General features: G+C 47.9%; 1 protein-coding gene across 3 annotated transcripts in view; it reads right to left on the bottom strand.

The window, feature by feature from the left end:
• The window catches only part of LOC142883463 (ryanodine receptor 3), a 100953-nt gene that overhangs the window by 12822 nt on the left and 67676 nt on the right, over positions 1-20455 (bottom strand). The window contains exons 46-83 of one of the 3 annotated variants that reach the window (XM_076018364.1): positions 20289-20409; positions 19682-19851; positions 18950-19170; positions 18643-18733; positions 16984-17124; positions 16006-16169; positions 15828-15906; positions 15305-15394; positions 15030-15176; positions 14484-14546; positions 14298-14373; positions 14069-14192; positions 13838-13953; positions 13654-13721; positions 13452-13573; positions 13291-13340; positions 12952-13012; positions 11720-11958; positions 11559-11640; positions 11341-11471; positions 10038-10361; positions 9387-9627; positions 9203-9290; positions 8848-8940; positions 8403-8417; positions 7547-7717; positions 7213-7272; positions 6974-7108; positions 6695-6807; positions 5386-5485; positions 3069-3178; positions 2101-2152; positions 1964-2020; positions 1781-1880; positions 1614-1693; positions 1439-1515; positions 1125-1198; positions 314-331 (exon numbers count right to left, since the gene is read on the bottom strand). In XM_076018364.1, coding sequence (XP_075874479.1) covers positions 314-331; positions 1125-1198; positions 1439-1515; positions 1614-1693; positions 1781-1880; positions 1964-2020; positions 2101-2152; positions 3069-3178; positions 5386-5485; positions 6695-6807; positions 6974-7108; positions 7213-7272; positions 7547-7717; positions 8403-8417; positions 8848-8940; positions 9203-9290; positions 9387-9627; positions 10038-10361; positions 11341-11471; positions 11559-11640; positions 11720-11958; positions 12952-13012; positions 13291-13340; positions 13452-13573; positions 13654-13721; positions 13838-13953; positions 14069-14192; positions 14298-14373; positions 14484-14546; positions 15030-15176; positions 15305-15394; positions 15828-15906; positions 16006-16169; positions 16984-17124; positions 18643-18733; positions 18950-19170; positions 19682-19851; positions 20289-20409 — 4264 coding nt within the window. Of the gene's footprint in view, positions 1-313; positions 332-1124; positions 1199-1438; positions 1516-1613; positions 1694-1780; positions 1881-1963; positions 2021-2100; positions 2153-3068; positions 3179-4234; positions 4332-5385; positions 5486-6694; positions 6808-6973; positions 7109-7212; positions 7273-7546; positions 7718-8402; positions 8418-8847; positions 8941-9202; positions 9291-9386; positions 9628-10037; positions 10362-11340; positions 11472-11558; positions 11641-11719; positions 11959-12951; positions 13013-13290; positions 13341-13451; positions 13574-13653; positions 13722-13837; positions 13954-14068; positions 14193-14297; positions 14374-14483; positions 14547-15029; positions 15177-15304; positions 15395-15827; positions 15907-16005; positions 16170-16983; positions 17125-18642; positions 18734-18949; positions 19171-19681; positions 19852-20288; positions 20410-20455 lie in introns of all 3 variants that reach the window. The other 2 variants (XM_076018362.1, XM_076018363.1) reach the window with 2 other exon arrangements.

The raw sequence follows: 20455 nt of genomic DNA, 5'->3' as shown, positions 1-20455 counted from the left end.
TGCGCACTGGTTAGTATTGGGAAGAATTAATAAGGACTAAACGTTCCCACACAAATGACAAGCAGTGACTTTTAATTGATAAAACAAAAAGAAGAAGGGAGGATTGACTTTGAGCCAGGACTGAGCAATCTAAACCCGGACGTCTGAGGAGCATGCATGCGTTCCTTCAGTCCCGGGTGGAAAAAAGAAGGGTGGTTGAATTGCATTCGGAAGGGAGGGAGAGGAGGAAGAGGATGAGGAGGGAGGGAGGTATAGAGGGCAATCAAGATGTGGGCATTGCAGAGAATGAGTAGAATCTAAACCGTGTATTTACCCTGCTCACTCACGTTGACTGCGACCGATGGGATTAAAAAACATGATCGGGGGGGAGGAGGAAAAGAAACCAAACAGAAGGCAGACATAAGCAAAGGAGAAGACATTGAGAGTCCATCAGAGGAGGTAGGAACAAGGAGAGAATGATAGAGAAATACTTTTACAAACTCACATTGATTTGCCACACTGACAAGAGGTTACAGTACAAATATATATATATGTGAATAAATACGTATAATGTAAAGCCTTAACATACAGTCTGCTCATTGGGCAGGCGTTCGCACTGCAGGTTAGACAGTTACCATCACTTATGCCTGAGCTTATGAGGTGAACATGGACTGGAAAATGCATGGTAAAAAAAAACATATTCATATACTGTATGCTATCCATCGGGTGAAAACATGGGTTTCGTTTGCCGCTTGCCGTGTGTGCGCACGCGCTTTTTGATTGGCCCGCTTTTGATTGGCCGAGACAGGACGTAGACATACAGTAAGACAGGTTTGCCTGCATGGCGATGACGGACAACATGGCACATGGACATGGAGGTGGAGCTCGAGTCATTTTTACTGCCTTTTTCAACTGAATTAAACGGTACCAAAAGAGTATTTCACTTTCTTATTACTGCTTAATTGTTACTTCCATCACTAAGTTACTGCTTGCAAGGATTGAAGCAAAACAAAAGATTCAGCCGTAATTAATTCTATCATGTGTTTGTTTTCTTTTCTGGTACGATTTTGCGGCTACATTGGGGGGAGAAATCGTTGGTTGCCTCATCGCAAGACTTCTTACCACGTTAACTACTCGTCACTTACTTGACCCCTCTTCAGTCACCATCCCCAGGCCTTCGGCTTTATTTTGCCTTTCAAAAGCGTTCAAGTCCAGAACGCTGGATGGGGAAGACAGAGAGAGAGAGAGCAAATGATCAACAACAAGCCTGAGGAATATTGATACTGATATGAACTGAGCGAAAATTGTTTCACTGTGTTTTTAAAATAAAATGACATTCATCTCTAATATTGGTTTCTTTAAATTGTAACTGAGAAAGACAAAAAAAAAAAAAACATACTTTTTTTCTATCCTTAATTTTTTTCATTAAGTTCTGTTTTTGTGATTCGGGTTCCACTACCTGCAAGACATCATCAGTCCAGACAGACTCTTGAAGAAGCCGACGTCTCTTTTCTCCTTGAGGTAGTCCAGCATTTTCTGCGAAAGGGGCCAAAACGGAGAGAACACGGTTCAAGTGCGCGCCGCCACTTCTCCTCCCTCAAATCCAATCAGACAAAGTGCCGACTGCTGTTCACCTGCTGCACCAGGATGTTGCCGCCGTTCAGGATGGAGATGCCGAGCTGAAGGGTGACGGTCACCATGGCGCCGAGTCGACCTGATGATCACAGCCCATGCATCACTCGTCCGTCACGTCGGACGCGCCCACTGATTAAACCGCAGAGGAGTTTTGAGTGAGTCCTACCTTTGCTGGCACTGATCATCTGGAGCACCATCTCTGCAGCGCCTCGGTCGTGCAGCCTGGCTTGCTGATACAGCATCTTCTGCTTCTCCATTTCCTTTTCCTGCAAGAGGAGACGGACAGCCGTTCCCAGCAGCTCTCAAAGTTTAAAGGACGCTGAAGCAGTGTTGGAGGAGGGAGTTTCACCTCAAACGTTTTCTCCTTTCCTTCCTCCTCCTCTTCTTCTTCTCCCTCAGCGCAGCTCTGGAAGAGAACACATGATAAGGGCTGGCCGGAAGTGGCTGATGGGGCAAACACCTGGCGCAAAGTAGAAAGTGAAGTACCTTCGCCATCATATCAGCATAGGCGATATACAAGGGATCTTCCTCCAAAGAACTGGAATAATGGGAAGATAATCAATAAGGTGGTTAATCAACACTGAAGTTTTCTTATAGCATGTAGAAGTTTTTTTCCAAACAGTGACTCTGGTCCAGAGTTATGTGACCAGCAGGCCTGTGTAAGAGCTTCAGATTTTCTTCAGGAATATCCTGTCTGATATAACAATGGGGCGCCAAGAAACGTTAAGTGTAGTCACTGCCACCTAGCGGCATACCCAACTTACTACAATAGGTTCAGACATCACAAACATAAGGGCACTTTTCTACTAGTACCTACTTGGCTCTACTTGGTTCTTCCACCCAGCGGATTGTATCCTGACAAGCTCGCTGCGTGTTTTGAAAAGCTGCTCTCAGAATGGGTACTGTGTGTCTGCTCCATTCAAACCGAACAGCGGGAGATCTGCCGCCGCAGTCAGTCAGGAGCTGAGAAAAGCCTCCAGTTGCTTTCCAAATCATGTCTTGCTGTGATCAAATTTCTCGTTCCTGGCTAAACTCTGTCAGCGCCGGTCCTACACGACACAAACTGGATCATCTGGTCTGCTCCTGTTTTGATCAACCATGATCAGGATGGATGTGTCCTTGCAGCCTTCTTGCTGCCTGCTGAGGCCCCGCCCTGGCCAGCCTGGCCAGCCCGGCCCTTCAAACGTCACGTACATCCCGAATGTTAACTGGGCCTCAGATTTTAAAGCAGGGAACTTAACAGGATAATTACAGACAATATTTAAAAAAAAAAAAAAAAAGATTGAAAAGGCCTTTTTTTTAATGCTTAAATCTGTCCCCTCTAACATAATGGCAATAACTTCCCTGGCAGCAGCGGCGAGGGCCGAGCCAAAACACCTAATGCGGCGCAGATGGTGAAGACTGAGTGGACGCTGCCAGTTGGCCAGGTGCGGAGAAGCCGAGCGTGCGCTCACCTGCGCTCCGTCAGAGCGTTGTGGCTGAAATGCAGGATGAGCTGGTGCAGAGGGTCCGGCTGCTTCCTCTCCTCCTCTTCCTCCTCTTCCTCCACTTTCGGCTGAGTTTTCTGTTGGAGGAGGAAGAAAACGGACGAGTGATTCCTGCGGCTCGGCGAAAGCGAGCGGTCAGCATCCACTGACTGACTGACAACACTGTGTGTTTGCTCCTTATTTTGCAGCACTCACCTTCAGGGTGTTAAATCAGAGGGGTCGGGGGGGGGAAAGGTACACGGATATCATGCAGACAAGAAACCACAAGCTCAAGCAAGGATGTAGCGACCTGCTGACGCTCACATTCACACACATGCTCACTCAGCAGCGTTAAAAGGTGGAGATCGGTGTTAGGCGTGACTCTCCATGAACCTTTAACACATCCCTTATCATGACAGACACAATGGAATTTCACAATTGCGATGACGCCTTTATTTTGGCAGTTGCTTTTTAAACACATCCTGAACGGTTTTTGTTTGGTTTATTTTCACTTGTTTATCATTAATGGTTTCTGACGTAGGCGGGCAACTAGAAACATGGCTCTTCCATTTAACTGATTTTTCTGCTGCAAGTAAGTGATTGTTGTTAATGTAACGTCTAAAAATGACAATGAATGATGATAAATATCAGCATTACTGCTGTATGCAGACAGGACTATAAATATATCATGTATAAACTATAAATATACACATAAATACAACTGTTATTAAAGTGTTATCTCTACTTCTGATTAGTCCTTATTGTTGTGGCTTTTACTTTTAACAATGCTAAAGTATATATGGAAAAATTCCTCTGCTCTCTGCAAAATAAACTTGGCGCCGCGTGCTAATTCCCCTGCACTCTTTTAACAACAATGAGCCAACTTGTTAAAAAAAAAAAAAAAAAAACATCACTGCTACGAAAAGTGTGTGTAAGTCAATCATCGTGGCGGGATGCTCTATCCACACGGTTTCGTCAGTCCATCACCTACAGTGATGTCATGCTTGTCGAGAAACCGTGCATCGTGTGGATAAGGGATCGGCGACCCAGAAGCGGCGCTGGGACGCCTCTCAGCGATCAACAAATGACGGGACGGGCGAGGAGCCGCGGTGACCAACGGCACCAACAAGTGGAGGGCGGCCACCGGTACTTACTGCAAGATCCTGCACTAGCTTCTCCTCAAAGGAGTACTCTTCTGTTTCTATCCATATTCTCTGATAGGCCTGGAGGAAGAGGTTAATAGAGCGATGCCTGAGGAGGGGTGAGAGGAGATTAGCTCGGGTTAGAGAGGGACAGACAGCAGAGGAGGGGAGAATCCCATCGTCACAGGTTAATGCTGGTTAGTGGAGGGAAGAGGGTGCGACCGGCACTTCTAAGGCAGTGTTTCCACTGGCGCGCCTCAGCTCGGCTGGCCTTGGCTAGGTTTGCAGGCGTTTCCATTGGCCCCTGCACGGTTCAAACCGTTAGCATTTTGCTCCCTGCTTCTTTGGGGTTCCAAGCGGGCAGCACAAGGGAAAAGTCTTCCTGGTTTTGCAGCTGATAGCCGCGACGAAAGAGGATTTGGGCCACAAGAAGAGAAAAAAAATATTACAGGAAGGAGATTTTTAAGTTGTTACTTTGAGTTTTAAGTTGAAATTTCGTGAATAAAGTCGACATTAAAAAAAGACGAAAAAATGTTCCGTGCCGTGCAGCACAGTACAGTGCCAAGTCGAGCCGGCCCCAACCGAGTAGCGCCAGTGGAAACACGCCCCGACAGGTCACCTGAGAGGAAACTAATCTCAGTCACAATTTATCGTTTTGCTCTCGTAAACTTTCATCCGCGGGCAGGAAATAAATGGAGAAGAAAAACTCCTAATCTGTTACCAGAAGGTGACAAATTGAGCTCAGTGTGAAAACAGTCGGTTAAACTCGAACCAAGTCCACAGGCAAAATCTGTTCCGTGGAAATTAGATAGAAAGCGAAAGGGCCCCTTGCCGGATTCGCGCCTTCTGTTCTGATTCTGCTTTGTGCCATCACTCCACATTGAGCCAACGCTCTGGTGGCTTCTGGCTGAGCACTCAGCTACGCCGCAATTAGGAATATCTCTCTTTTTTTTTTTTACAAGATTCAGAGAACTGAGTAATCATGCAGCCTTGGACCGGTCAGGGAAGGAGGGGAAAAAAAACCCTGCAGGAACATCAGAATGGGTGTTGAAATCGTTTTTGCATCGACCATGCCTGGAGGAGGGCGGGGGGGGGACGGGCAGCTGAGGAAGATGTGCGGGGTCACACAGCAGCGCGATCAGTGCGCAGGAGCGCAACATTACCGTCAGCGTGGAGAGCAGACTGCCGTAGTCTGCGTTCTCACGCATTATCTCCAGCCATATATGTTGGTAGGCATTCAGGAAGTAATTATTATTTGTGTGCCTGGGGAAGGACGAGGTACAAAACAGTGTGACAATGAGGAGAGAGAGAGACAAAGAGGCTGAATAGAGAGACACACGAGAAAAAAGAAGAATTGTGAATGGAAGGAGAAAGGAAAATCTCAGAGATTCCCCGTCTGACCTTCACCCTTCACACACACACACACACACACACACACACACACACACACACACACACACACACACACACACACACACACACACGTAATGCCATCATTAGCATAACCGGGAAGAACAAACAGACTGTTTGCAAACTCCTTTGCATTGCTCTCACGCGTTCATCTGGTTAATGCCCATAGAAAGCAAATTACATGGCAGACCAATCACACATATTACTGTTATTTCAGAGCGACCGCCCAAATTCTTGCCAGAGCCAGTTGGTAGTATAGTGAAAACGTGCTGTCCGTTGAGAAAAGCCTTCGCTGCCCTCTGAGGAGATTCAATGTGAAAATGCCAACCGAGTCTCCGGTAATCCAACTCTTCTGCTGAAGCTGAAGCCACTCTTTGCAACTTCTAGTCGCTTTGGAGTCCTAATAAAAGCTGCTCGTGGAGAAAAGAAGCTACCAAGCTTGAAATGTATTTTCCTCAATGAGAGGCAACACTCGCACCGGCACGGTAACGTTCTGCCTAGTAATTATTAGCCACGGCGTGTCATAGTTAGCCGTCAATAGCTCTGAATAAATGAGTCCCGCTGTCAAGCAGGCGGCTGCAATCATCATCCGAGCCCACTCCGGAGATGACCACCCCCAGGTGGGGTCCTCGTAATTGTTTTCTCCCCTGCTGTAGCGCCCTGCGCCATGACTTCCTGTGATTGAGTTACAGAGCAGCAGGGTGTGAAATTGCCAGTGTCCCCTGTTTTCATTTATATATTTATTTTGCTACTTGATAACAGCTGCGGGCCAGACATTTGTCCTACAAATGCACAGGGTGGTCGGGGCGTGGGGGGGGTGTGGGAGGGGGGTAGGAGGAGGAGGCGATGCTGTGCATTAATGCAAGGTCAGAACCCAGGAAGACACAAATGAGGCCTGCAAGGAGGTGGAAAGAAACAGTTCTCCTGCGCTCGCACCACGCGACAAAGAGGAACTGTCACAATTCGAACCGCACGATTACTCATCTGCTAACACTTCATCTTTCACCTGCGGCTGCGTTTTGCCCATTTCTTAGCACGTTCAAGTAGCTTCAGCAGACGTACCTGGGCAGATTGTAAAGAGGGGCCATGCGGAAGCAGGCGACCACGGCCCGCTTCCTCTGCTTGGAGAGCAGCTTCTGCCACACACACTTCTTAGACCTCAGCGGCTGCTCCACCTGGAAGAGGGCAGAAGCTGCCTTAGCACAGACTGAAGCAATGGAAATCTTCTGAACGATATTGTTTCACGTCCGGCAACGACTCTTCGGTCTTGAGTTTATCGCGATTCGAGACACATATGTCGCTTCTCTGCGTCTGAAAGACGTTCAGATTCTAGCGGCTGACCTGCTCCAGGTTGAACACAGCGGCGGAGATCCTCTGGATGCGGTCCACCACCCTGTCGGGGTCCGGAGGCCCCTCGCTTCTCATGGCGATGTCCTTGTAGAGGTTCAGCTGCCACCTCACCGCAGGGTCCTCCGACTGGGGGGGCAGGGGGGGGGGGGGTGGTTACAGGGAGGGGATGAGGCTGACAGTGCAGAGTTTGACCTTGATGCCGAGCTTGACGCCGACCTCGCCACGCTCACCTTTTCTCGAAGGTGCAGATTCTGGCGGATGTGATCTTTGACCTCCTCGTCCGTGTCTTTCTGTTGCGGGAAGACGGGAAAATGGATTTACAGCAACACTGTGTACTTCTTCGACCTTAAAATGGCAAATAAATTGCGGTGTGGGACTACAATATATTGCCCTATAACATATATATTTTTTGGTTTCTAGTGCACTGCGACTAGGAGTTATGTCATTCTGAAGATAAAGAATTAATAACCTAGGTCATTTCCCAGTAAACAAACTAAATACCGTCACATTGAACACAAAGTTGGCTTCTTGTTCGAGGTCGTCTACACTGTTGTTGCGTCTCACCAGCAGGTAGCGAGTCTTTGCCAGTGAGATGAGCTCCTGGTCCCCCGGCGTGCACATGTTGAGGCCGATGGGCAGCATCTTCTTCAGGGCCGCCACGATCAGCGACGTCTGGATGGAGTAGAACTCACCTCGCCGCTTCTTGTGCCTCCTCTCCTGATCTTGTCCTCCGGACTGGAGAAGAGAAAACACTGCGTTCACGTCAAGCGGGGGGGGAAAGAAAAAAGGCAGAGTTTGAAATAACAAACTGCAGCCAAACAGTTTGGGACTTCAGAGGGATTTTTCTTTTTCACCCCCCACCAAATGCTATAGTTGATGTTGCACTGGAGTGCTTGTATTCCAACACTTTAACTGTTTTGTTGTTTGAGATGAGCGCCAGAGGTAAAAGGGTCGTTTGTCTTTTCAGCCCCTGCAGAAGTTGCACCACTGAAGCTTTAAAAAAACTCCAAACTCGCAAAGTGCCCTCTGGTCGAGCTGCACGATGAGACAACGTAGTGGTGTTGGGGTGTTGGGTGGTTTCTCAGGACACACTGACACACAATTACCACACACAGACCACGGCGGCAGCTGGAGGACACCATTAGTCGAAAAACACACCGGGGTGCCACAATCCACTGAACACGAACACGCCGCTAGCACACAGCACACACGATTCACCACGGCCGCACGCCGCCACTCGGCGGGAGAGAGTCGACGAGAGTCGTCACAAATGGCGATGGACGGACGCACAGACAAATTAACGGGAGACACGCAGGCAGCGCGTCACAGTGCAGACACTGCGGCACAAGCTATTGGCTATTCTGAACACACAAGCCAATGAGCTGGCGGGGTGAACGGCACATGCACAGCGTCACTCTACCTTCTCCTTAAAGGACTGTGTGAGACAGAGAGAGAGAGGGAGAGAGAAGGAGGGAGGGAGGTCCGAGGGACAGGAGAGAGACAGACAGAGGAGAACGGTGAGAAGGTGCACATTCCTCAGGTGGATGCGCACGCAGCGATGAGAAAAATCCTTTTATTTGCCTTCAGAGAGGAAGACAAGAGATGAAAAAAAAAAAAACCTGATGCTGGAGGAATGGAGGGATATTAGTGCCCTGAGGGATGAGTGTTAGTGTCTGTCCTCTAGGTAGCACACATGCATTAATTCAGACACCCTGGTGTTCACGTCAGGTCCAGTCGCCATCCGGAATATTCACGTTTCTTCTTGGCTGTAGGGTCACGCAGGAACGCTCCTCACCCTGTTCTTGAAGTGTCATTTACTGAAACGTTGTATTTTAATGCACACACTGACACATCGCTGGACACACCTTGGACATCTTGGATTTGTTATCGCCGGTCAGGAAGGACAGGTTGTTGATTTCATTCTGCACCACAAAGTTCTGCTCCTCTCGTTTGAAATTCTGGAGGAAAAAGCAGAAGAAAAGTAAAAAAGGATGAATTTTTGTCAGATGGAATCATTGAAAAAGAAGGAACCTGAATGGAGGAACGTTCCTTCAAACACATTTGCCCTCAGAGGCAGCTAGCAAACCTTCTGACAAAATTGTGCTCATTTCTTAGCTTTGTGCGGCAACGGTCCCTCCTTGTTTTTCTCACAACTGCCACTGCTGAGGTGAGTTAAACCAGATTCCGGACGTTAGAAGACCGGAGGCGAGAGAAACTTACGTGCGACTTGCACCAGAGGATAAAAATCTCGGCGACCATTCTGAAGAGCTCGTTGGAGTCGGCGTCGGGTTCTTTCAGCCAGCGGGACCTGTGGCAAAAGGCGATGAAGATGCGTCAAAGCCCCTCCCGGCCGCCTTACCTGCTGGAACCCCTGCCGCCCTCCCAATCCCTCGGTGAGTCTCACCTGTTGTTGTCCACGTAGCGGATCAGCATGGGGTAGAAGGCGTACAGGTCCCTGCAGAGCACGGCGAACTCATCCAGGATGAGCAGCTCGGCCTCCTGGGTGTCTCCCTTGCTGTCCGCCTTCAGCAGCTCCTCCTCGGACACCACCTTCACCGTCTTCTTCTTCAGCTTCTCCAGCGTGGGCAGGAAGTGGCTCCTCAGCAGGTCGGCGCGGGCTTTGCTGATGATCGGCTGCACGTACACTGAACGGTAAAAGGCGTCAGACGAGGTTGTGAATTAACAAATGAATGAATGGTTTATTTCAGTTACAGAGTGCAATGTTTAAATTGCGTGCAATCAACTGGAAAGCAAAACTGAGATACAATGGCACAAAATATTTTCTCACAACACAGTTTAACTCCCTGTAGCTGAAAAACTTACTGTAAAATCCATAAAATAACCCAGAATATCAGTAATACCAAGAAGAAATCACTGACGAAATGAATCAATTCTTCTTCTTGATCAAATCACATTTCAGTCATTTTTCAATGCAATCCTTAATTATTCTACGTATTTCTTTGCTTATTTACTGATTTCACTCAAACCTCATATATTATTCCTTTCTATTGCAAATTATCACTCAGTCATTCTAGATGTGTTTTCTGCTTTTCACCTGCGATCCTCTTCATCCAGGAGGCCTCGTCGATGCCCAGGTTGTTGTTGAGTATCTTGAGGATGTTGCCGAGGATGAGGCTGAGGTGCTCCGAGGTGACGGTGGTGCAGCACACGCTGCCCCCGCTGGCCGGCTGGTTCTCGGGCCCACGCTCCCACCAGTAGGACAGGTAGTTGCACAGCATGGGCAGCACCACCTCGATGACGTGGGGCATCTCGGTGTAGCGCGCCCCGGACTCGGCCATGTCGTTGATGTCCTTCATCAGCCCGTCCAGGCGCGGCATCCCGGGACACATGGCCTCCACTGAGTCTGGGATGCCGAGGACTGACAAACACAGCCATGAATTACGGTTAAATTTAGTATTGTTCTCCTTTGGGTTGTTCTCTTCAGGGGCGGCCACAGTCAGTCATCATTTCAAACTTGGACAAAGTCTCGGTCCAAAATCTTCTTCCAGATAGAAGAGTGAAACTTTTCATATTGACCCAAACAAGTTTTGTTTTGTCCTGAATAGTGAACAAGCAAAGCGTAATACTTAATAACTTGATATTGCAATAATAAACCATTATCCATTATCCTTCAATCAACGTCCTGTCCTGATTGATGCGCCAAAACACCAGTAGAGCATTCTGGGATTTGTAGTGTTTGCGCTACATGTGCTGTATAATACCGTCGGACCAGCAGCTAGTAGTGATTTTGTATTGGCCTGGCGGGCCAAATATAATGACACCGCAGGGCCAAATTTAGCCCGCGGGCCAGAGTTTGACACCTATGATTCACCCTCTGCTCTGCATCCTCTTCTCTCACACCTTCACATCCTCTTTTTCACTCCATCCATAAATCTGCTGCCTGCCAGTTCCAATGTCAGCATCCTTCTACTGATGTATTCACTATCTCTCCTCTGTCCCTCTGATGTCCTCACTCCTGATCCAATCCATCCTGGTCCCTCACAAAGAGAAGCCCGACGTTTTATTGTCTGCTGCCTCCGTCTCTGCCTCTTCCTCAGCGCCACTGTCTCTAAAACCAGACCCCATCCACTGCTGCTCTCACCAGCAGAATGACTTATTATTGAAACGGTACCAAAGGTCCCATATTACATTACTTTCCTCACACATACAGTTGCAAGAAAACAGCAGTAAGAGATAATACAATGTGACCTTTAACATTATCAGAATAAATGTTTCTTTGACATCATATCGCTAAGGCAGTTTTTTTTTCTCTGAAGCCGACCAAAGGCCGAACCATAAGAATTAATTTCATCTTGTGCAATTGGTGACACACTCTGCTTTTATTACATATAACTCACTGGCTCTTTCTCTGGCGCTCTTGGTGTTAAATACGGAGCAGGGGTTGTAGGTGTTGAGCAGCGGCTCCAGGAAGGCGACGGGCATGGCTCCAGCCAGGGTGGCCAGACACTGACCAAGTGCTGGGAGTTGTCTGAGGGAGCCAGAGAGACAAAGGTCGCGAGTTAAATCTCTCTCTGACATCACGCTGACATTTAAACATGAAAAAAGGCTTGCACACCTTTCCACATAGATGTTCTTCCCCGTGCCCAGCGCGTAGAGGCTGGTCAGGATTCGATAGCAGGACACTTGGACATCCTCCACTGGGGGGAAAAAAAAAAGTACGTAGACGTTAGGACAGCGACCACGCGGTTAAATCTCGATGTCTGCACGGGGACTCACGGAGCAGGTCGACTCCAAAGTGGTGCTGAGTGATGTGCTCAAACAGGGCGGTGAGGATGGGGAGCAGCGCCACCGTGGTGTAGTTGATGTTCTGCGACACGCCTTTCATCTGCGAGCGGGAGTGAGTGAACTTCCCCAGCTTCAGGTTCTCGAAGGTCTTCTCCAGGTCCTCGGCGGCGTTCTCGAAGAAGGTCCGCAGCCCCAGCCTCACCAGCTCGGAGCCCGACTTCATCACCGTCCTGTCCAATGGAGAGGGACACGAATGAACGAGGGGGTAGAGCGGCGGGACGTCCATCACGACGGAGTGGTTTCAATCCGTTTTGCAAACACCCGATTTCATGCTATTTGTGACTGATCAGACTACACAAGAGCCATTCGGTTTCAATCTGGATTTTGGCGGGCAGTCTGAACGTGGCCAATAAGGAACGAGGAAACGCCTACAGGCAAAGGGGAAGAGGGAGCAGCGGGAAGCTCCCCGAGACGCTCAAGCAGCAGCAGCAGTGCATTCATGTAATTAGTCTGCACGTATTCTGTATTTCCCACTTCATAAGGTTGCTTAATGAAATACCCATTGTTGAGGCTCCGCCTCCTGAAAGGTCCCGGGGGAGAAGGGCACATGAAAGACGCGTTAGGGCATTAGCCGTGGCTCCTTGGCGCAAACGAGACACAATAATGCAATGCAGATTTGGCCTCATTATGTATGAGCTGTGTGAACAAGTGGTACATTTTGTCTGAAGAACACCAGGAGCCCTGGGCAGCGTGCGGTGTATGGAATTTGTTCTGGCTTTTGTCAACCTCAGAACACTTTCTGCTCGTGCCCTGCGTCTCCAATTAGACCTCGGAGTAATGACTGTTTAAATGAATGGTAATGACAAACAGGCCTCTTATTAGACCTTGGGGTGAAGCACATAGCGTGTTAGGGCTTGTTGCGGTACACATGTGCTGGTTTATGTTATTATATTTGAGCGATAAACACTGTGCTGTTTTTACCTCGAGATGTCTTGCAAAGTTGTTAAAAATCAGCAACGTAATAGAGTTGAAACAGTCACTGTTTCACACACAGTTTCACTAATTTGGATCTCAGTCACTTTTACGATTTTAACTAAGAAAGCTCACTTAAAGTAATTTGTGTTTATAGAACTAAAGAAAAAGTCAACACACGTTAATAACCAAAATAACAAACACAAAAAAATAACACCATTAACAAAACCATAAGTAAACATCCCATTTACCTGGTATCCAGTGTATGTGCCAGGATATGCAGACAGCTAACAATAGTCGTAGAGTCACTCCCTACAAAGGCAAAACAAAAATACTATTAATGCAACGCAAACTTGTGCAAACACTCAAAGTCTCACCCTGGCCTCTGATCCTGAGGATCTCGAAGATCAAAAAATCTGAACAAATGTCCCAGGAATGAGCCAAGTGAAGTTGTTCAGGTTACAGAAATGTCTTCAAACTTAAATCCAGTGGTTATTGTAGCAAGCGAAGAAAGTTCAGCGTGCACTGTTAAACGCGACAAGCATTCTTTTTGACAATCGCAGCAGAAAAGATTGCAGTGATCAGCTCACCAAAGAGAGAAATCCGATGCCTGACAAGAGCTGCCAGTTTGCAAAACAGGCTGGAGGTGTGATGGAATGGCAAAGGAGGAGAAATCAGATGGACATTGGAGGTCAGGAATTTGTATTAGGTGTCACAGGAGGCTGTTGCTGTTTGAAAAGCTCTCTGATACCTGGTGACCATCTCCTTCTCCTTGTTGGAGGCGTAGCCGCTGCTGCTCAGGTTCTTGTTGGGCGAGGACAGGAAGTACAGGGAGTGATTCTTGAAGTACTGGTCGATGAGAGGGAGGAGAACCTGCGGAGAGTAAGAACGGAAAGAAAGTTGAGCCTGTGCTATAGATGCTGGAGGTGAGTGATGATTTTTCACATCCCTACTTTGGCAAAAAACTTGATTTCTTGTTCGTGCGGCGAGCGGTCTGTTTTTCCGCTGGCAGCCATGGCCTCTGCATTCAGAGCGAGAGCGAGAGAAGAAAAAAAAAAAAAAAAAACCTTAGCAGCAACTGACAGGATTGCATGATTTTTTTTCTTTCCAGATGACAGCTCGCTTGTTATATCATACCCAAGTGAGCGATGAACTCCTGAGCTGAGTCCACATACTTCAGCAGCTTCTTCAGAAACCTGTAGGCGAACCGCTTCTCCATGGAGGACGAGTCCTGCTCCAGGTCCTTCAGACCTCTGCAACAGCAGCAAGCAAGCTGTCAGTCAAAGACCACATTCAAACCTGCTGCCCGGATGTTTCTGCGAGATGTGAGTGCGCCAACAAGTGCGTGACGTTCTTTAGTTTTGCAACCTTGTGATGCTGTAGCCGTTAATCTGCAGGAAGCGGAAGAGTTCCTGGGCCTTCTCTCGATCCCGAGCCTTCTCCTTGGCTGTTAGCGTGTCGTAGGGCACCAGTAATGGGTGCGTTCCTCCGCCTGTGATCAGAGTGGGCACGGTGGGACCGAATCAATCCACCATGGAGTGGAAACGCAGCTTGTGCGTTCCGAGCGTAATGTTTGACGTCATCATTGGGAACTGACCTCTGCTTCCCAGGTCGCTCTTCTTCTTCTTGGCCCAGATGTTGTGGTAGTTTTCGGCCACCACCTCCACCATCCCCTTGGGACCAAAGACAATCGGACAGGCCACGGCGGTAAGACGGTGCTCGTCTACATTTAGGTTGAACGTTCCCACATCTCACAGTTCACGGTCTAAGTTAGGTCACCCACCTGCAGCTCCCGGGACAGAACTACGTTGCTCATGTCTACTGGACTCGGATTGAAGCCGTTTGCCTGTAAAATGTCAAATTTAAAGCGACTCAGTCGAACTCTGCGGAAACAACAGTGTCATCATTTATAATATTAATAGTTAAATATTTGGGTTAACAAGCAATTAAACATTTCATATAAAAAAGATGGGCAATAAGTGTGTGTAACCCTCTATGCGGAGGATGAGGCATCAGGCCACCGGTTTTATTAACCAGTGTAATATTCAGAGGTGAGTCAGCTTCACCGCTGACACACTCGACTCCCCCTGAGCTGCTCTCTGCTTTTTATTACGGCTTCGGACACACTGATGTGTTGAAACACTTTTTAGGTTATAGGTTATAGCATAGGGAGTGTGTTTGATGTCACCCAACCGCCTGCTTATACGAGCTGATGCCGTGGAGATTATTTTGATATACGGTGAGTGTGAGGGGGGATTTTCGTTTTTTCTGACTGTGGGAAAAACCCAGGTGCGTGTGTACTGAGGCGGCTAGTAACTCTGCTCGATACCTGTGAGGCCTGAGAGATCTTTCGCATTTTCTCACTCTCGCGCTGCTGAGACATGCTCTCTCCATCCTTGGTCCTGTCGATGCTCCAGCCCATCGCCAGCATGCTCCTCAGGGACTCTCTAATTGGCCATCTGTAAATCTCTTTCTCCTGCAACACGGAGACCAAAATAGAAACCCAGATTAAAGAGTTACGAGCCTCTAGGATGATAATCCTCATCAAAAAAATAAATAAAATAAAATAAAAAATAAATACATTTTGCATTTGACATTCTGCACCTTCTCTGTCAGGGATTTGTAGCTCCGGAGCTGGGGGTGGATCTTGGCCTTCTCGTCCACGCAATCTCCATATTTCCATCCCAGCAGCACCTGAGGCACAAGCAGAGACGGAATTAGAAAGGTTAAATGGAAGGTTGGGCGCAGGCATCAGTGCCTTACGGGTCACATAAAATATCAAGACATTGTGTTTCCACCATCATTTTTCTCTGTCATTTGGTTTTAAAATTTCTTTGACTGTTGCAACAATACAGCCTAAACTGCTACAAAACAGGTCAGAGGCATTTTTTTTTTTAGCATAAAATCTTAAAAAATGATTGTCAGCAAGAATGTTTTTCAATAAAAAAGAAAATGGAAGCATCCTCAAAAGCAGCTCCAGAGAAAAAGAATAATATGAATTTCCTCGCTTTATTTCTTTCAAGGGAAATTTAAAGTGAACCCCAACGCCTTACACTTGTACCAAAGCCATTTCAGTGCAATTTAATGCCCATTTCCCCCAGGTGATAGCTTTCATCCTTGCCCTTACCTTTTCCGCTGACCATTTCTCATGGGAATGCTCGGCATATTTGTTGGCAAAGTGCTCCAGCTTCTCCGGGAGAGCGATGCTGCAGAGAGAAAAAGCGTGACATTTCACTCGGAGCGTCAGACCGACCCAAATGCACACAGGCACAAAGTTTTCCACTGATTGTTTTAGCGGGCCTCACTTCGCGGTGTTGATCGGTTTCGGGTCAAAGTTGCCCTGAGTGTCAACGGACACGGGCTTCTCCACGGTGGTGCTGATAGAGGCGTCCACGTAGTCGGGCGGTAAAGCTCCAGCTATGGCACTCAGGCACGGCATGGCCATCTTGAAGAGCTCCGGGTCGTACTTCTGCTCGGACACAGTGGAAAAACTCATCAGTACACACAAAAAACGTTGCTTTTATCATTCTGTTAGAATGTTAAGCAAATACGTCGAGCTTGATTGTTCAGTTGTTCATTGAAGGTTCTACTTAAGCCGCGCAGCTCCATTTTATGATGTCAGTGTAGTGGTGCAGGGCATAGCGGAAGTGGCAGTAATGAAGAATTATTCTAAAAGCTGCAGAACCGCCGCGCCGGAGGCTCACAATCGATGGCGGCCGAGCAGATATTGATGTCCTCCGGCCGTCCTACAGCCTCCTTTTCATGATTGTGCATTAAGTAAGATGTGCTTCTGTGAAGCCTACTGCAGCATGAACGTTGGAAGAGGAATTAGCGCCCGAGGCTCCCCCCCACTTGCCTATATGCGTATCGTAACAAATGATGAGTCAGGCAAACTTTTGGAAACTTTGGGAAACTCTGAAAGGTCAAACAGTTCAGTTTAAGGTCAAATCACTCACTCAATCATATTGGAAATGTTTTGTTTGCAATTCCATGTGTGGACATTGAGCAAAAATAGTCAAACAACAAAACAAACAGTTACTTTTACTCAAGATTTTAGTAGTTTCTTTATTTGTTGTTGCGCTGTGTTTTTCTTTTACTGTGCGTCTATGTGTTGTCTTGTGCGTGACTGTATTTGGTAAAGTTCATCTCACTTCATCTTATCTCAACAAAACTCAAAACGGAACCAAGAGCAACCTCGAGAGGAAGACAACACACTGTGCCGTTAAACAAATCACTTGAAAGTGTTCCAAAGTGTGTGTGGTCTCCACACTGAGCAGCCTCACCCTCTGCGACAGAGAATCAAACACTCCCCAGAAGATTTTCTTGGTGAGCAGCAGTTCATCCTCAGACGCTGTGCCGTAGCTGCCCCATCCGGACGGGAGGCAGTAGAACTTCCAGTTCTGCTCGTAGTGGTTGGTTAGCAGCTGGAAGACACACAGCAGGACAGAGGTCACGATAAGAAGGGGAGCGTGCATTTTGCCTGCCACACATATAAAGTCCAGCGCCTCCACAGCATAAATATCCAAACCAAAGGTCGTGAGGAGTGTGTCCACAGTTTCCACAGTCCGGTCACATTCTATTCCACTTCCAGTATTTCTTTCATGCAGTGAGATGGATGGAGGGAAACAGTGGAGCCAACAAGCCTGTAATCAAACTGTTCAGTACCTCATCCTCTTGTTTTCCCCTCCTGTAGCTGCCCATTCCTTCTTCTACACATGATTAACACCCGTGTGTGTGTGTGTGTGTGTGCGCGCGCACGTGCAAGCACGCCCGCACGCAAGCGTTTAGGCTTGAAATTGAGGTTAACGTCTATAGATGAAAGGCACACACGGATGAAATAACCATGAAAAATGGAACTGAAAGTCTTCTCTGAGAGTAAAGAAGGTGAAGACAGCCTTCAATGGATGTGTTGTGCTTTTCAAGTGAGGAGGTCAGAGGTACTTGTCAACACTGAGTCAGCCATGGCTGATTTCCCTCGTGTACAAGAGAACAAAAAGAAAGTATGTATTAAACCAAATTTTGAAGCCTGTGACTCCCATTTTACAGGAAAAAAGGAAGCACAGTGAGAATTTGATAAAGTTGCAAAGCGCCCAGAATTCAAAGGTTTTCAAATGTGACATCTTAATCATCCATATTGCCAACATCCAGTAGAAAACGTTTTCAAATCACCCTGCTCCTCTACAAACAGCTTTATGTGAGAAAACTAGAGGAAGGCTGATGCTAAAGAGATTAGCGCTGCGCTAGCAGCAGTTTTTCCTCAGAATCAGACTTTCCTGATAAGAGATGAATCGAGATGGTGTTAAGGGGCTTCCCTTCGCGGTCAAAAAGTTTCATCTGTACCTCTATGAATGGACTTGGCAAGAGTTTAATGAGACACTCTAGGCCAGCGAGGTTTTCAGTGAAGCAGTGACATAATAGCTAATAGGCTAACAGGCTAACACACCAACAGGAAGCCTTGAGTCGATGCTTCCTGGTTAAGCTGCCAGAAACAAATCTGATTGGTACGAATGAATATCAGCGGTATGAGGTTTTAACAATCACACGCTTAGTTTCACCTCTACCTGACTAACTTATTGCTTTATCAGCTGGGAGACATCCTGTAGGTCTGTTTTATTATTGCAAGTACCTCGACCAATCTTTTAAATTACCAAATAACAATTTAATGACAGTGCAGTGCAAGTACTGAGTAAAACAAAAACATCCATAAAAAAAAAAAATCTTCTCCTGCTTATAAACAGCAGAGCAGGGAGCTGGGTGTGGACAGGTGTTGCTGCTTTTTAACGGCTCAGAGACAAAACCTCGGTTTTGCATTTCACTGCTGCTCGTCTACACGGTGACTCTGGCACTCACGGCAAACCTGAGGCAAAGTGAGACGGAGGCAATGCGCCAGGTGGCAGAGCAATTAGGATGGGGCGAGAAGAGTGAAAACAACGGTAGCCCACCCTGAGAGGCATTTTGCAGTAATCGGTGAGCAAGGGCACATCAAAGACGAGGCGACGCAGGAGCTGCTGCAGCATGGAGGGCCGGAGGTGCCTGCGGAACAAAGAGGGAAAGAGATAAAGAGACTTATTAACCAGAACATCTCCAGTCTCTGAAGGTGCTGCATCGTCACTGTGGTAAAACTGGGCCTGACCTGCGACAGACACAACAGCTGATACGTCCCCTTTTATCTTTCTATCTTTCTGTCTTTTCTTTTATTTCCTTCTCACGCAACACAGCAACCGCTCGCGGCTCAGACGCGCGCCTTACTTGCAGACCGCCAGCAGGCACTCCTCGATGGCGTCCCGCTGGGCCTTGGTGAGCGAGCGGCCCTTGGAGAGGCGGTAGATGGTGTGCAGGGTGGAGTCGATGAGCGAGGCGTAGTGCTCGGTGCCGGCGAAGAGGGGCGCGCAGCGGGTGAGGAGGGGCAGCAGGGCGGAGCCGATGTAGCGGTTCATGGCCAGCGCCGTCTCCGTGGTGCAGAGGCCCTCCTGTGGAAGGTGGAGGCCGCAGGTCAGACGCCATGGCTCTTCTGTAGCTAATATTTCAGCACTGCTTGATGTTTTCTGATCGGCTACCAGTTAAATTCAAATTAAAATGAATGCGCTTTTTTATCTGTGTGAATGTGTTTGAGTGTATTTTTAATTTTTTAAAGCTGTGTCGAAGACAAATTTAGGCTTCTTTCGAAAAAATTTGCACACTGGACCTTTAAAGAGGGAATTTGATTGATATTGAATAATATCATCTCACAATACGTATTGATTTGGCAATACGGACATTCAAATAAATGCACCTATGAGTGAGTGTGCACCAGCTACTCTCAAGCCAAAGCAGTGTTTCCAAAACCTTTGTGCTTATCATCAACTGCTCTTTTAAACACTTTGACTTGGCAATAAGAAGTGAGAACAACTAGAAACCATGTTGGAGGACATGAAAGCAGCCCCATTAAGAGAGAAGAGAGAGACTGCCTCTCACAGTCGGCTAACTATCGGCTTTATCTACCGTGTCCAGAGAGGCAGCAGCCCTCAGGTCGGGAAGGAAGCCCACTTCCAGCAGGTGAAGCAGAAAGCTCTGGTCCTCGATGCCGTAGACCCTGTCCAAAAATAGCACCATGGGGGCCTTGTGGTCCGGACAGAAGCAGGCAGACATGTCTGGCTCCGTCACCGAGCCGTCTGGAGGAGAACGGGAAAGGGGAAAAAGTGAGGCGCAGGTGTGAAGCGGTGCAATACCGAGAGAACAGGCCACAGTACATCATGGCGAGTCTTTTCGCATTAGGGGACTCGTGCGTTTTTCCTGTAGGAGTAGCGTGTCGCGGCATGTGAATGAGACTGTAACGCGCCGGAGTCGCAGCTCGCTCCCGGCCTGCTGCCAGAACCTTTGTGGCGGCGCGATGCCTCGACACGCTCACCGCCAATCAATCAATACAGCGAGACGGCTCGCTGATAAAAGGGGATCTGGCTCATCGGGAGACCGGGGAGTGCGCAGTGCAGCGTGTCGCTGATTAAAAAGTTATGAGCAATTGAAATCGATGACCATCATGCATGGGCTTTAATAAGGGCTGTTCTCCGATGAGGTGCCTGGTGGGAGGCTGACCCTGCTGAAAAAGTACCTTTGTTCACGATGGGCATTTTGAGCGGTATGCTGATGATCCCCACCAGGTCTTCTGTGGGCACCAGGGAGCGCAGGATGGCGCGGATGCGCAGAGCTTCGCCTTTTCCCTTGTTGATGAGCTGATGAAGGGAAAAAAAAAATCATGCTTGAAGTGAAATCAAGGAA

This window comes from Nelusetta ayraudi, unplaced genomic scaffold, assembly GCF_046127955.1.
Source record: "Nelusetta ayraudi isolate G7.1 ecotype Tasmania unplaced genomic scaffold, CSIRO-AGI_Nayr_v1 ptg000007l, whole genome shotgun sequence".
Classification (NCBI taxonomy): domain Eukaryota; kingdom Metazoa; phylum Chordata; class Actinopteri; order Tetraodontiformes; family Monacanthidae; genus Nelusetta; species Nelusetta ayraudi.
Note: the sequence above shows the minus strand (reverse complement) of the source record. Positions and strands in the feature narration are given on the sequence as shown.